Raw genomic sequence first — 13265 nt, forward strand, 5'->3', positions numbered from 1 at the left:
TCTAATTGGGACATCATACGATGCCTGTTTATACCAAAAGATGCAGTGGCAGACGAACCATAACTTTCAGGTCTGCATAAAAGATCCAATTAGTGATGATTTAGCGCTGATCTTTATTGGCTGCCCGGGTTTATATTTAACAAATATTGTGCAAATCACTTGATTTAATGATTAGTTGCACAATAATTATGCCATACAAAAAGGCCGTTACAGTACTGTTGCTGGAAATTTTTCCCTCAGTCATTGCAGAGACGGCCTCCTCCTCCCTTTCTCTAGGAAGGAGGGGAAGGATCCGCCTGCACTGACTGAGGACTCCGTCTCGAGAATCAGTTCTGTAAGTTACTAAAACTCCTGTGCTGATGGCCGGACTTTCAGGGTAATAGGGAAGCGAGTCAGTGGTGGGATAGGGGGCGGGGGCCTTTGCCCACCCACGGCCCTATAGCAGTTGTATGGTCAGCGTACATTGGCAGTATGCCACTTTAGTACGAAATATGACTGCAAAGTTAGATTCACACATTTATTACGGCTGCAAACACTGACCTCAGGTCTAACTAACAGCATCATAGGCCCCTGTGATACTGGTCACATAAGCTGCCCACAATATGAGACCATTCGTTGAGCAGGTCACATTCCAAAAAGGCCTCTGTAACCTTTCCTTATCTTTACCCTATTGACATTGTCTGGCAGCCATGTGGTAATCCAAATAGTCATTTTGTCCATTTCATCTACCGGTAAATGTAACACAACTCCAATTGTGAATAAATGTTTTCCTCCAGGTTAGTGGTCTACAACCTGTGTGAAATCACGACTTCCTAGCATGTCTTGCAGCATCTGGAGAACCTCAGGTCACGGACTACTTCTTTAGGTCAAGTAAACTCTCATAGGTTCAGAAAGTGGATAATAAACTCAGTGGTGAGCAGATAAGCGATGGATTCTTGCTGATCCACCAGTACATATTTTCTTTCCATCGTATCATTTGGACAGATAGAGCAAGGTTCTCTTGGATTCCAAAGGTTAGATCAGATCTTTAAGTTGACAGCAGGTTTTAGTAGAAGAGTCTTCACTGTTTGGAAGTTGGGGAGAAGGAAATTGATGCCAGTGAGTACAGCCAGGACAAGGGTTGTTATGCATATAACTTTCCCAGAAAGGGTGTTCCCGGCACGTTGAAAGTACTTCTGTGGACTCTATCTCTTCAGTGATACACGATGACATCTACCGAAGAGACAGCAAAACCAACCGTGTGCCAGAGAAAGAATAATCCCACTCAGGATGATGCCATCCCACAACACAATGGTAACTATTGGGGTCTTTTAATTATGCAGATAAATTGTGGCTAGGGGGTTTGTGGTTATTTGGGAGAATGGTAATGATTGAAGGCATTACATACTGGTCTGCATTCTTTATTATGCCTTATGCATGGAGCATCATGACAAATGTAATAGCATGATTTTCAATTGTCCTTAATGAACGTTGTCAAAAATAAGTCTGGAATCACAGTTTTGTTTCTTATTTTTTGGCTATTAATCTAAAGGTACCTTTACAGGGGCGATTACAACCCAAATAATTGCTGGAAACAGTGAATTGGAGCGACAGTTGTCCTGTATACACACAGCCACTGACATGGCACTGAGCGAAAAAAATTTTCACTTGTTGGAGGTACTTGGTTTTGGCTCATCTAAAAACCAAGAGACTATCGGCCCGTATAAACAGGAACTGTTCGCGGGCAGCGAAAAGTGATCTCCGGCCCACTCCATCTCCATTTTCTTAATGACTATTGCATCTGTGTGAAATCAATGTGCTATGCCTAGAATTTAATATTTATAGTCTCAGAATCTTCCTGCCTGTCCACATCTTAATCTGAATATTATAGGGGTATGCCCATTTCGGAAACCCCATTTTTGTGTATTGCAAATGAAACAAAAGCACTTACCTATGCCATGTCTATTTCAAAAATGACCAGTTTTCTTGAAAAGCTGTAGCCTTCTTTGCAGTTGTTTCCTGCTCATTGCTTGGGGGACTGACCACCTCCGCTATGGAGCAAACAAGTCCTCATTGCTGGTGAAGCCCTTCTATGTAAAAAAAACAGCAGAACGCAGCAGTAGCTGGTGGCTGGGAGCTATTGCAAGTGCCATCCAGGGCACAAGGGTCCACTAGGGTTAAATTGTAACCAATCTTACCACAGCCTTTGCCATATAAGCTGAAAGCCACAGTTGGGTCCCCTTAAAAAGTAACAAAGTATATTAGAGTAGCAACGAATTAAAAAGATCAAAGTCTCAATGTAGTGTGAGTGAATGTAACATAATAGACAAAACTGTCTAGGAGAAACAATATCCTGCCCTGCTGATTATACACAAATATCAGGGTCATGACTAACGCTTGCTGCAAATCATGCACGCTACCCTGCAGCAATATACTGCTGTGTATTAAGGATTTTGCAAGTGATTTGATCTCTGTATGAACTGGCAGCATGTGTGATAAATGCTGCCAGATACACCGAGACTGAGATGAGCTTTAGCAGTATGAACTACATGTGCTAAAAGACCAGCTCCCCCAACATGTTTCACCAGAATTCTGGCGTCATCGGGGTATAAGATCTACACTGAGTTAGAAGTGCGCAAGCATCGGTCATGTCCGCTCCATAGCAGAGGTGGACGGTTCCCCTAGCAATGAGCAGTAAACAACTTCAAAGTAGGCTACAGGACGAAAACGTAGCATTTTGGAAACAGCCATGGCATTGGTGAGCGCTTTAGTTTTGTATTTGCAGCACATTGGCATGTTTTTGTTTTTTTTTTGCAGTTTTTTTTTTTACTACAACTACCTCCCAAACAGCAGAATAAATAGTGATCAAAAAGTCATCTGCAGCCCAAAATAGTAGCAATAAAAACTACAGGCTGTCCTGCAAAATGTAAGAGCCTTCAATGAAATAATAAAAATGCTATGCGGTGACAGAGAAATGATTTCATTTTATTTTCTAAGTGTTTTTAGTATGTAAAAGTAGTAAAACAAAAAAACTATATAAACTTGGAATTTACAACAAATTACACGTACCCTAAAGTGGTGTGACCGATGCTTCACATCTACAGCTGCGGTTGTGTTTTACTGCTCTGTTTGGGGAGCTGGAAATGGGAATTCCCTGGCCGAATGGGTCGTCGTGACTGAACCAAACAGTGCCAAATGGACTCCAATCACTATCATAGAATGGTAGAGTTGGAAGAGACCTCCCGAGTCATCTGATCCGACCCCATGCTCAGTGCAGGATCACGAAATCATCCCAGACAGATATTTGTCCAGCCTTTGTTTGAACACTTCCATTGAAGGAGAACTTACCGCCTCCCGTGGTAACCTGTTTCACTTATTGATCACCCTCACCATCAGAAAGTTTTTTTCTAATATCTAATTTGTGTCTCCTCCCTTTCAGTTTCATCCCATTGCTTCTGGTCTTTGCTTGTGCAAATACGAATAGGGCTGATTCTTCTGCACTGTGACAACCCTTCAGATATTTGCAGACAGCTATTAAGTCTCCTCTCAGCCTTCTTTTTTGCAAGCTAAACATTCCCAGATCCTTTAACCGTTCCTCATAGGACATGATTTGCAGACGATTATCATCTTGGTAACTCTTCTCTGAACTTGCTCCAGTTTGTCTATGTCTTTTTTTAAAGTGGGGTACCCAGGACGTGACACAGTATTCCAGATGAGGTCTGACTAAGCAAGAGTAAAGGGGGATAATTACCTCATGTGATCTAGACTCTATGCTTCTCTTAATACATCCCAGAATTGTGTTTGCCTTTTTGGCTGCTGCATCAGATTGTTGACTCATGTTCAGTCTATGATCTATTAGTATACCCAAGTCTTTTTCACATTTCAATTCCTCCCAATCTGTATGCGCTTTCTTCATTTTTCCCAGATGTAGGACTTTGCATTTCTCCTTGTTAAATATCATTCTGTTAGTCACTGCCCACTGTGCAAGCTTTTCTAGATCTTTTTGAATACTCTCTCTCTCTTTACCCTAGTGTTAGCTATCCGTCATAGCTTTGTGTGATCAGCAAATTTGATCAGTTTCCCATTAATTCCCTCCTCCAGATCATTTATAAAAATGTTGAACAACACTGGGCCTAGGACAGAGCCTTGTGGTACCCCACTTGACACATTCTTCCACTTGGATGTGCAGCCATTTATGACCACTCTTTGAGTACAATCACTCAGCCAGTTCTGAATCCACCTAACAGTTGCCTTGTCAATCCCATATTTGGTATTTGGGGTCCATTCAGTTTCCTCTCAGCTGCCCAGCATTTTACTGGAAGAGAAAGCGCTGCATGCAACTTTTTCTTTTGTTATTTTGTGTCAGATCTGCAATGGAACCTCTGAATTAAGGTTCCAGTGCAGATGTGAAGGCAGCCAAAAATATGCAACTTCACCTGCAAAAGACAAGGGGAAAACCTCATCAATTCTGCCATAGATGTTTTTTTTACAGCGTTGATCATGCAGCATAAATGACACAATACATTTTTTCCGCGGGTCGGTACGGTTACAACGGTACCAAAATTCTGCAATTTTTCTTTAGGTTTTTACACTTTTTTGCAATAAAAACCCCTTTTTTGGAAACACAGGTCTGCAAAAAAATCTTTTTTTTCCTATATCGCTGCATTCAAAGTCCTGTAACTGTATTTTTCTATGTACGGAGCTCTATGAGGTCTTATTTTTTGCGAGACGCTGTAGTTTTTATTGGTACCATTTTGGGGAATATACCGCTTTTTTGATCACTTTTATTGCATTTTTGGGGAGGCAAAATGCTAAAAATTAGCATTTTGCCTCTGTTTTTTAACGTTTTGTTTTATGCTTTTTGCCATACAAAATAAAAAGCGTGTTCAAATTTTTGTACACGTCATTACGGACGTGTCAATACCAAATATGTGTCATTTCATTTTTTTTTTTTACTCTTTTTTATGTTAATATTAGAAAGAGCACCAAAAATTTTTTTTTTACATTTTTCTTATCTTTCTTTCCCCCCATTTTTAGTCCCTCTGAGGGACTTGTAGCACAGCACTTATGATCGCTGTGATAAGGCATGGCAGGGCTACTGCCCTGCCATGCCTTATCGCTTATACAGCGATCATAAGCATTGGCACTACAGGACGCCAGTGTCTGGCATCCTGTTGCCATGGCGACAGACCAGGCTCTCATGATAACATTGCGAGAGCCGGCTGTAGACGCAGAGGGAGCGCGCTCCCTATGTGAACTCTTTCCCTGCAGCGATCTACTTAGGGAAGGGGTTAACAGTGCGTGCGGGGGGGGGGGGGGGGGGCGCATCTCCGATGCCCCCTGCTGTTGCAGCGGGAGGGCGGCTATCACTGACAGCCAGCTTCCGCTGCGGGATAGCGCGAGATCAGTCATGATCTCGCGCTATCCCGATGATGTAAGGGTACATCATTTTGCGGGAAGTACCAGCCTGCCATGACATACCCTTACATCATGGAGCGGGAAGGGGTTAAGTAGAGCCAGCTGTCTTCTTTTCCCAGCATTATACACCGAGTAACTCCGTCCCACTCCCTTTTTTTCCCGCTTCTATAAAAGTCTATTGGAGTTTTCTGCGTATCTTGGCAAAAGATAGGGCAAGACCTATCTTTTAACACGGCATATAAAATGTGCTATTTTTCCTGCCGCAATTTTTTTACACCTCCAAAAATCATTTATTTGAATGAACTCATTGGAATCCAATGCTTCAGATGGTCACGATTTTTGGGTGCTTTTTTTGTCATGTGAATAGGATCTTACTAGAGATGAGCGAACGTGTTCTTCCGAGCTTGATATTCGTGCGAATATTAGGGTGTTCGGGATGTTCGTTATTCGTAACGAACACCATGCGGTGTTCTGGTTACTTTCACTTCCTTCCCTGAGACGTTAGCGCGCTTTTCTGGCCAATTGAAAGACAGGGAAGGCATTACAACTTCCCCCTGTGACGTTCAAGCCCTATACCACCCCCCTGCAGTGAGTGGCTGGGAAGATCAGGTGTCACCCGAACATAAAAGTCGGCCCCTCCCGCGGTTCGGCTCAGATGCCGTGTGAGTTAGATGAGGGACAGTGCTGTTTGTACCGGAGCTGCTGTAGGGAAAGAATTGGTAGTTAGTGTAGGCTTCAAGACCCCCCAAAGGTCCTTATTAGGGCCACTGATAGCTGTGTGTTGGCTGCTGTTAGCAGTGGCAATTTTTTTTTTCTCAAAATCGGCTCTGCAGAGCGTTGCACCTGGCATTAGGGACAGAAGTGCTGCATAGGCAGGGAGAGTGTTAGGAGTGAGTGTAGCCTTCAAGAACCTCAACGGTCCTTTCTAGGGCCATATTTATCCGTGTGCAGTACTGTCCAGGCTGCTGTTAGCTGTGCTGCTTTTGTTTTTGCTTCTCAAAATCGCCTCTGCAGAGCATTACACCCTCCATTGATACTGCAGGGAAAGAATTGTGTAGGCAGGGCCACAACACAGTTATTATTCATTGAATATACGCAGTGCTGCCTTTTGGTGCAAAAAAACGGAAAATAATTCTATTTGTCCTGCCTCTGTCCGTCCTAAGGGCGGTGGACACGTGTCGGCTGCGTCTGCAACCTGTAAAAATCAGACGCACCCAGCTACGTTTTATTCCTTGCTTCGCCATTTGCTTTCCTTAATTGGGAAAAAAAATACCTGCTCTGCCACAGTTAATAACTCTGCTACCCTCACGTTCTGTGACACATTAGCAGGAAAACAGCACAGTTATTAAACTTCTCATGTTCATAGAATATACGCAGTGCTGCCTTTTGGTGCAAAAAAACGGAAAATAATTCTATTTGTCCTGCCTCTGTCCGTCCTAAGGGCGGTGGACACGTGTCGGCTGCGTGTGCAACCTGTAAAAATCAGACACACCCAGCTACGTTTTACTCCTGGCTTCGCCATTTGCTTTCCTTAATTGGGAAAAAAAATACCTGCTCTGCCACAGTTAATAACTCTGCTACCCTCACGTTCTGTGACACATTAGCAGGAAAACAGCACAGTTATTAAACTTAGATTATACATTCACTAGAGGCAGTGGGGCCTTTCGTTTTCAAAAAAGGGAAAAAATTATATTTGGCCTGCAGTCTTGCGCCAATTTATTAGCTGCCCGTGAAATCAAATCACTGGTAATACAGCATGCTGAGGGGTAGGGGTAGGCCTAGAGGACGTGGACGCGGCCGAGGACGCGGAGGGCCAAGTCAGGGTGTGGGCACAGGCCGAGCTCCTGATCCAGGTGTGTCGCAGCCGACTGCTGCGCGATTAGGAGAGAGGCACGTTTCTGGTGTCCCCACATTCATCGCCCAATTAATGGGTCCACGCGGGAGACGGTTATTAGAAAATGAGCAGTGTGAGCAGGTCCTGTCCTGGATGGCAGAAAGTGCTTCGAGCAACCTATCGTCTACCCGCAGTTCTGCGCCGTCCACTGCTGCAAATCCGAATCCTCTGTCTGCTGCTCCTCCTTCCTCCCAGCCTCCTCACTCCACTACAATGACACCTGCTCAGGAGCGGGAACACTCCCAGGAACTGTTCTCGGGCCCCTGCTTAGATTGGGCAGCAGCGGTTCCTCTCCCACCAGAGGAGTTTATCGTCACTGATGCCCAACCATTCGAAAGTTCCCGGGGTCCGGGGGAAGAGGCTGGGGACTTCCGGCAACTGTCTCAACAACTTTCTGTGGGTGAGGAGGACGATGACGATCAGACACAGTTGTCTTGCAGTGAGGTAGTAGTAAGGGCAGTAAGTCCGAGGGAGCAGCGCACAGAGGATTCGGAGGAAGAGCAGCAGGACGATGAGGTGACTGACCCCACCTGGTGTGCAACGCTTACTCAGGAGGACAGGTCTTCAGAGGGGGAGTCAAGGGCATCAGCAGGGCAGGTTGCAAGAGGCAGTGCGGTGGCCAGGGGTAGAGGCAGGGCCAGACCGAATAATCCACCAAGTGTTTCCCAAAGCGCCCCCTCGCGCCATGCCACCCTGCAGAGGCCGAGGTGCTCTAAGGTCTGGCAGTTTTTCACAGAGACGCCTGACGACCGACGAACAGTGGTGTGCAACCTTTGTCGCGCAAAGCTCAGCCGGGGAGCCAACACCAACAGCCTCACCACCACCACCATGCGCAGACATATGATGGCCAAGCACCCCGCAAGGTGGGACGAAGGCCGTTCAGCGCCTCCGGTTTGCACCCCTGCCTCTCCCCCTGTGCCCCAACCTGCCACTGAGATGCAACCCCCCTCTCAGGACACAGGCACTACCGTCTCCTGGCCTGCACCCACACCCTCACCTCCGCTGTCCTCGGCCCTATCCAGCAGTGTAGTTCAGCGCACCGTCCAGCCGTCGCTTACGCAACTGTTGGAGCGCAAGCGCAAGTACGCCGCCACGCACCCGCACGCTCAAACGTTAACCGTCCGCATAGCAAAATTCATCAGCCTTGAGATGCTGCCGTATAGGGTTGTGGAAACGGAGTCCTTCAAAAGTATCATGGAGGCGGCGGCCCCGCGCTACTCAGTTCCCAGTCGCCACTACTTTTCCCGATGTGCCGTCCCAGCCCTGCACGACCACGTCTCCCGCAACATTGTACGCGCCCTCACCAACGCGGTTACTGCCACGGTCCACTTAACTACGGACACGTGGACAAGCACAGGCGGGCAGGGCCACTACATCTCCCTGACGGCACATTGGGTGAATTTAGTGGAGGCTGGGACAGAGTCAGAGCCTGGGACCGCTCATGTCCTACCCACCCCCAGAATTGCGGGCCCCAGCTCGGTGGTGGTATCTGCGGAGGTGTATGCTTCCTCCACTAAAGCACCCTCCTCCTCCTCTGTCTCGCAATCAAGATGTGTTAGCAGCAGCATGTCGCCAGCAGTCGGTGTCGCGCGGTGTGGCAGCACAGCGGTGGGCAAGCGTCAGCAGGCCGTGCTGAAACTATTCAGCTTAGGCGATAAGAGGCACACGGCCCACGAACTGCTGCAGGGTCTGACACAGCAGACCGACCGCTGGCTTGCGCCGCTGAGCCTCCAACCGGGCATGGTCGTGTGTGACAACGGCCGTAACCTGGTGGCGGCTCTGCAGCTCGGCAGCCTCACGCACATGCCATGCCTGGCCCACGTCTTTAATTTGGTGGTTCAGCGCTTTCTGAAAAGCTACCCACGCTTGTCAGACCTGCTCGTAAAGGCGCGCCGGCTCTGCGCACATTTCCGCAAGTCCCACACGGACGCTGCCACCCTGCGCACCCTGCAACATCACTTTAAGCTGCCAGTGCACCGACTGCTGTGCGACGTGCCCACACGGTGGAACTCTACGCTCCACATGTTGGCCAGGCTCTATGAACAACGTAGAGCTATAGTCGAATACCAACTCCAACATGGGCGGCGCAGTGGGAGTCAGCCTCCTCAATTCCTTTCAGAAGAGTGGGCCTGGTTGGCAGACATCTGCCATGTCCTTGGTAATTTTGAGGAGTCTACCCAGGTGGTGAGCGGCGATGCTACAATCATTAGCGTCACCATTCCTCTGTTATGCATCTTGAGAAATTCCCTGCAAACCATAAAGGCAGCTGCTTTGCGCTCGGAAACGGGGGCGGGGGAAGACAGTATGCCGCTGGATAGTCAGGGCACCCTCCTGTCTATTTCTCAGCGCGTACAGGAGGAGGAGGAGGAGCATGAGGAGGATGAGGAGGAGGGGGAAGAGACAGCTTGGGCCGCTGCTGACGGTACACCGGCTGATTGCCTGTCATCCTTTCAGCGTGTATGGCCTGAGGAGGAGGAGGAGGAGGAGGAGGAGGAGGATCCTGAAAGTGATCTTCCTAGTGAAGACAGCCATGTGTTGCGTACAGGTACCCTGGCACACATGGCTGACTTCATGTTAGGATGCCTTTCTCGTGACCCTCGCGTTGCACGCATTCTGGCCACGACGGATTACTGGGTGTACACACTGCTCGATCCACGGTATAAGGAGAACCTGCCCACTCTGATTCCCGAAGAGGAAAGGGGTTCGAGAGTGTTGCTATACCACAGGACCCTTGCGGACAAGCTGATGGTAAAATTCCCAGCCGACAGCGCTAGTGGCAGAAGGCGCAGTACCGAGGGCAAGGTAGCAGGGGATGTGCGTAGATCGAGCAGCATGTACATCCCAGGCAGTGCAACAGTCTTTAAGGGCCTGGCCAGCTTTATGGCTCCCCACCAAGACTGTGTCACCGCTCCCCAGTCACGGCTGAGTCGGCGGGAGCACTGTAAAAGGATGGTGAGGGAGTACGTAGCGGATCGCACGACCATCCTTGGTGACGCCTCTGCCCCCTACAACTACTGGGTGTCGAAGCTGGACACGTGGCCTGAACTAGCGCTGTATGCCCTGGAGGTGCTTGCTTGTCCTGCGGCTAGCGTCTTGTCGGAGAGGGTGTTTAGTGCGGCTGGGGGAATCATCACAGATAAGCGTAGCCGCTTGTCAACCGACAGTGCCGACAGGCTAACACTCATCAAGATGAACAAAGGCTGGATTTCCCCAGACTTCTGTTCTCCACCAGCGGACAGCAGCGATACGTAAGCAATACGTAGGCTGCACCCGCGGATGGAAGCTACGTTCTCTCTCACCATCCAAAACGGGGACATTTCTGCTTCATCAATCTGTGTCTAATATTCCTCCTCCTCCTCCTGAAACCTCACGTAATCACGCTGAACGGGCAATTTTTCTTAGGGCCACAAGGCTCACTCAAATAATTTTTCTGAACAATTTTTATAAGTTTCAATGCGCTTAAAAGCGTTCGAACTTTAACTTGAACCAATTTTTCGTTACACTGGGCTGCCTCCAGGCCTAGTTACCACTTAAGCCACATTAACCAAAGCGATTAATGGGTTTCACCTGCCCTCTTGGCTGGCCATGGCCAATTTTTGGGATGTACATTAGTACTGTTGATACAGCAATTTTTGTGGGCCCTCGCCTACAGTGTAATCAAATTAATTTTTAGCCCACCTGCATTACAGCTGACGTTACCTCAGCTGTGTTGGGCAATGCAATGGGATATTTCTATGTACCGCCGGTGGCTTCCTGGCACCCACCCAGGCAGTGGGTCCACAGGGAGTTTAACCTACATGTGTCCACTTCTAAAGAACCCCAGTCTGACTGGGGCATGCAGTGTGGGCCGAAGCCCACCTGCATTAAGCACGACATTACTACCTCAGCTGTGTTGGGCAATGCAATGGGATATTTCTATGTACCGCCGGTGGCTTCCTGGCACCCACCCATGCTGTGGGTCGACAGGGACTTCACAATAGGGAGTTGTACCTGCCTGTGTCTATGAAATAAAAAGCCCGGTCTAACTGGGGCATGCAGACACCTTGACAGAATGAATAGTGTGTGGCACATAGGTTCCCCATTGCTATGCCTACGTGTGCAGCTCCTGATGGCGGTGGCACAGGATTCTATTTCTCATTGCTTCTGTACAGCATTGTGGGCTATCGCCCCGCCCCTTTTAAAGAGGGTCGCTGCCTAGCCATGCCAACCCTCTGCAGTGTGTGCCTGCGGTTCCTCCTCATGGCAGATGCACTTCTAAATAGACATGAGTGTGGCGTGGCATGAGGGCAGCTGAAGGCTGCGCAGGGACACTTTGGTGTGCGCTGTGGGGGGGAGGGGGGGCGGTTGGTCAGCATGTAACCCAGGAGAAGTGGCAGCGGAGTGTCATCCAGGCAGTGATTGTGCTTTGTTGTAGCTAGTGTGGTGCTTAGCAAAGGTATGCCATGCTAATGAGGGCTTTTCAGAAGTAAAAGTTGTTGGGAGGGGGGGGGCCCACTCTTGCTGGTATTGTGGCTTAATAGTGGGACCTGTGAACTTGAGATGCAGCCCAACATGTAGCCCCTCGCCTGCCCTATCTGTTTCTGTGTCATTCCCATCACTTTCTTGAATTGCCCAGATTTTCACACATGAAAACCTTAGCGAGCATCGGCGAAATACAAAATTGCTCTGGTCGCCCATTGACTTCAATGGGGTTCGTTGTTCGAAACGAACCCTCGAACATCGCGGGAAGTTCGTTCCGAATAACGAACACCCGAACATTTTGGTGTTCGCTCATCTCTAGATCTTACATTCAGGTAAAGACCCATTTTTCCAATTGCAGTTTTAGTTTTAAATATCGGCTGCTTCAGACCAGTTTCTGTTTCTGCAAGCAGTGTTGTGTCATCCACATAATGGAGATTGTTGATGTTTCTGCCACCTGTTTTTACCCCAGTTTCCAATTCAGCTTCCAATTCGACTACTTCAGGAGACTACCAAAGGTTAAAATAATAATGACAGTGATTAGATAAATCAGTTTATCTTGCCATAAGTTTGCATCTTACCAACCTACCCTAAGGCATCATGAACATAAATATATTGTTAGCGAAATGTAGCGCTATATGCATATTCTTGCTGTTCCATATTAAGGGTTAATAGTGTACTTTTCTGCCCATCAGGCTACATAGGGGGGCAGATATAAGTGTAAGAATAACGTACTTACCTGTAGATCCAATTGATCTGTCAGTCCAAATACAGGAGCACGGTTTAAGTGTCTAGTGGATAAAAAACATTATTCTGCGTTGTTTCTGTCTGGGTCACCAAGTTTTGTTAGTGAAATGTAGCGCTATATGTATATTGCTGTTCCATACTAAGGGTTAATACGAGCAGCTCAGAAAATCATTGACACATCACACACCACTTGATTCCGTTTATTTGTTAAAACAGCTGGAGAATACATAGTTCTTTAAGACAAATACATTGAAGTCAGGTGACCCAAAGTCACCCGATTTAACATATGCATAACTTACTAAGCCTTTTGGCACGTGCAGTACTCCTAAGCTTAGCCAAGGTCTAAATATATAGAAGATCAAATAAAATAAAAGAGATAAAAGTTCTATTTACTAATACATTTCTAAGACAAAGTCCATATTTAGCAAGCTGTCTGGGCACACATTTATATGAGGGAAAGGTCAATCACAGATCCTCATCTTCAGGCCTAGCAATCTTCTTTACAAAAAATATCTGAATATATGTCAAGTAAATCAGACAGAAATGGAAGGCAAACAAGTTTGTGTTTAATATACACTATGCTTACTCTCACAAATCCCCCCTTTTGTGACTATTTCCTCATGTCACTTTATCCCACGGTTAGCATTATCTCCATTCTCATCCCCGAAACTTGAGCTAAACACTAAGGAACATGTTGCCTTACCTAACTCTAGGAAGATGGATATTCTGAAGAATTATCCATGATCCACTCAGTTAGACCCATATAGGG

At 47.3% G+C, this 13265-nt stretch overlaps 1 protein-coding gene across 1 annotated transcript in view; it reads left to right on the forward strand.

Moving 5' to 3' along the window:
- The first annotated feature begins 278 nt into the window (after nucleotides 1-278).
- The window catches only part of LOC136583093 (sterol O-acyltransferase 2-like), a 78718-nt gene continuing 65731 nt past the window's right edge, over nucleotides 279-13265 (forward strand). The window contains exons 1-2 of the mRNA XM_066584222.1: nucleotides 279-334; nucleotides 1197-1293. Coding sequence (XP_066440319.1) covers nucleotides 1206-1293 — 88 coding nt within the window. The 5' untranslated portion in view covers nucleotides 279-334; nucleotides 1197-1205. The remainder of the gene's footprint in view (nucleotides 335-1196; nucleotides 1294-13265) is intronic.

Source organism: Eleutherodactylus coqui, chromosome 1 (assembly GCF_035609145.1).
Source record: "Eleutherodactylus coqui strain aEleCoq1 chromosome 1, aEleCoq1.hap1, whole genome shotgun sequence".
Taxonomy (NCBI): domain Eukaryota; kingdom Metazoa; phylum Chordata; class Amphibia; order Anura; family Eleutherodactylidae; genus Eleutherodactylus; species Eleutherodactylus coqui.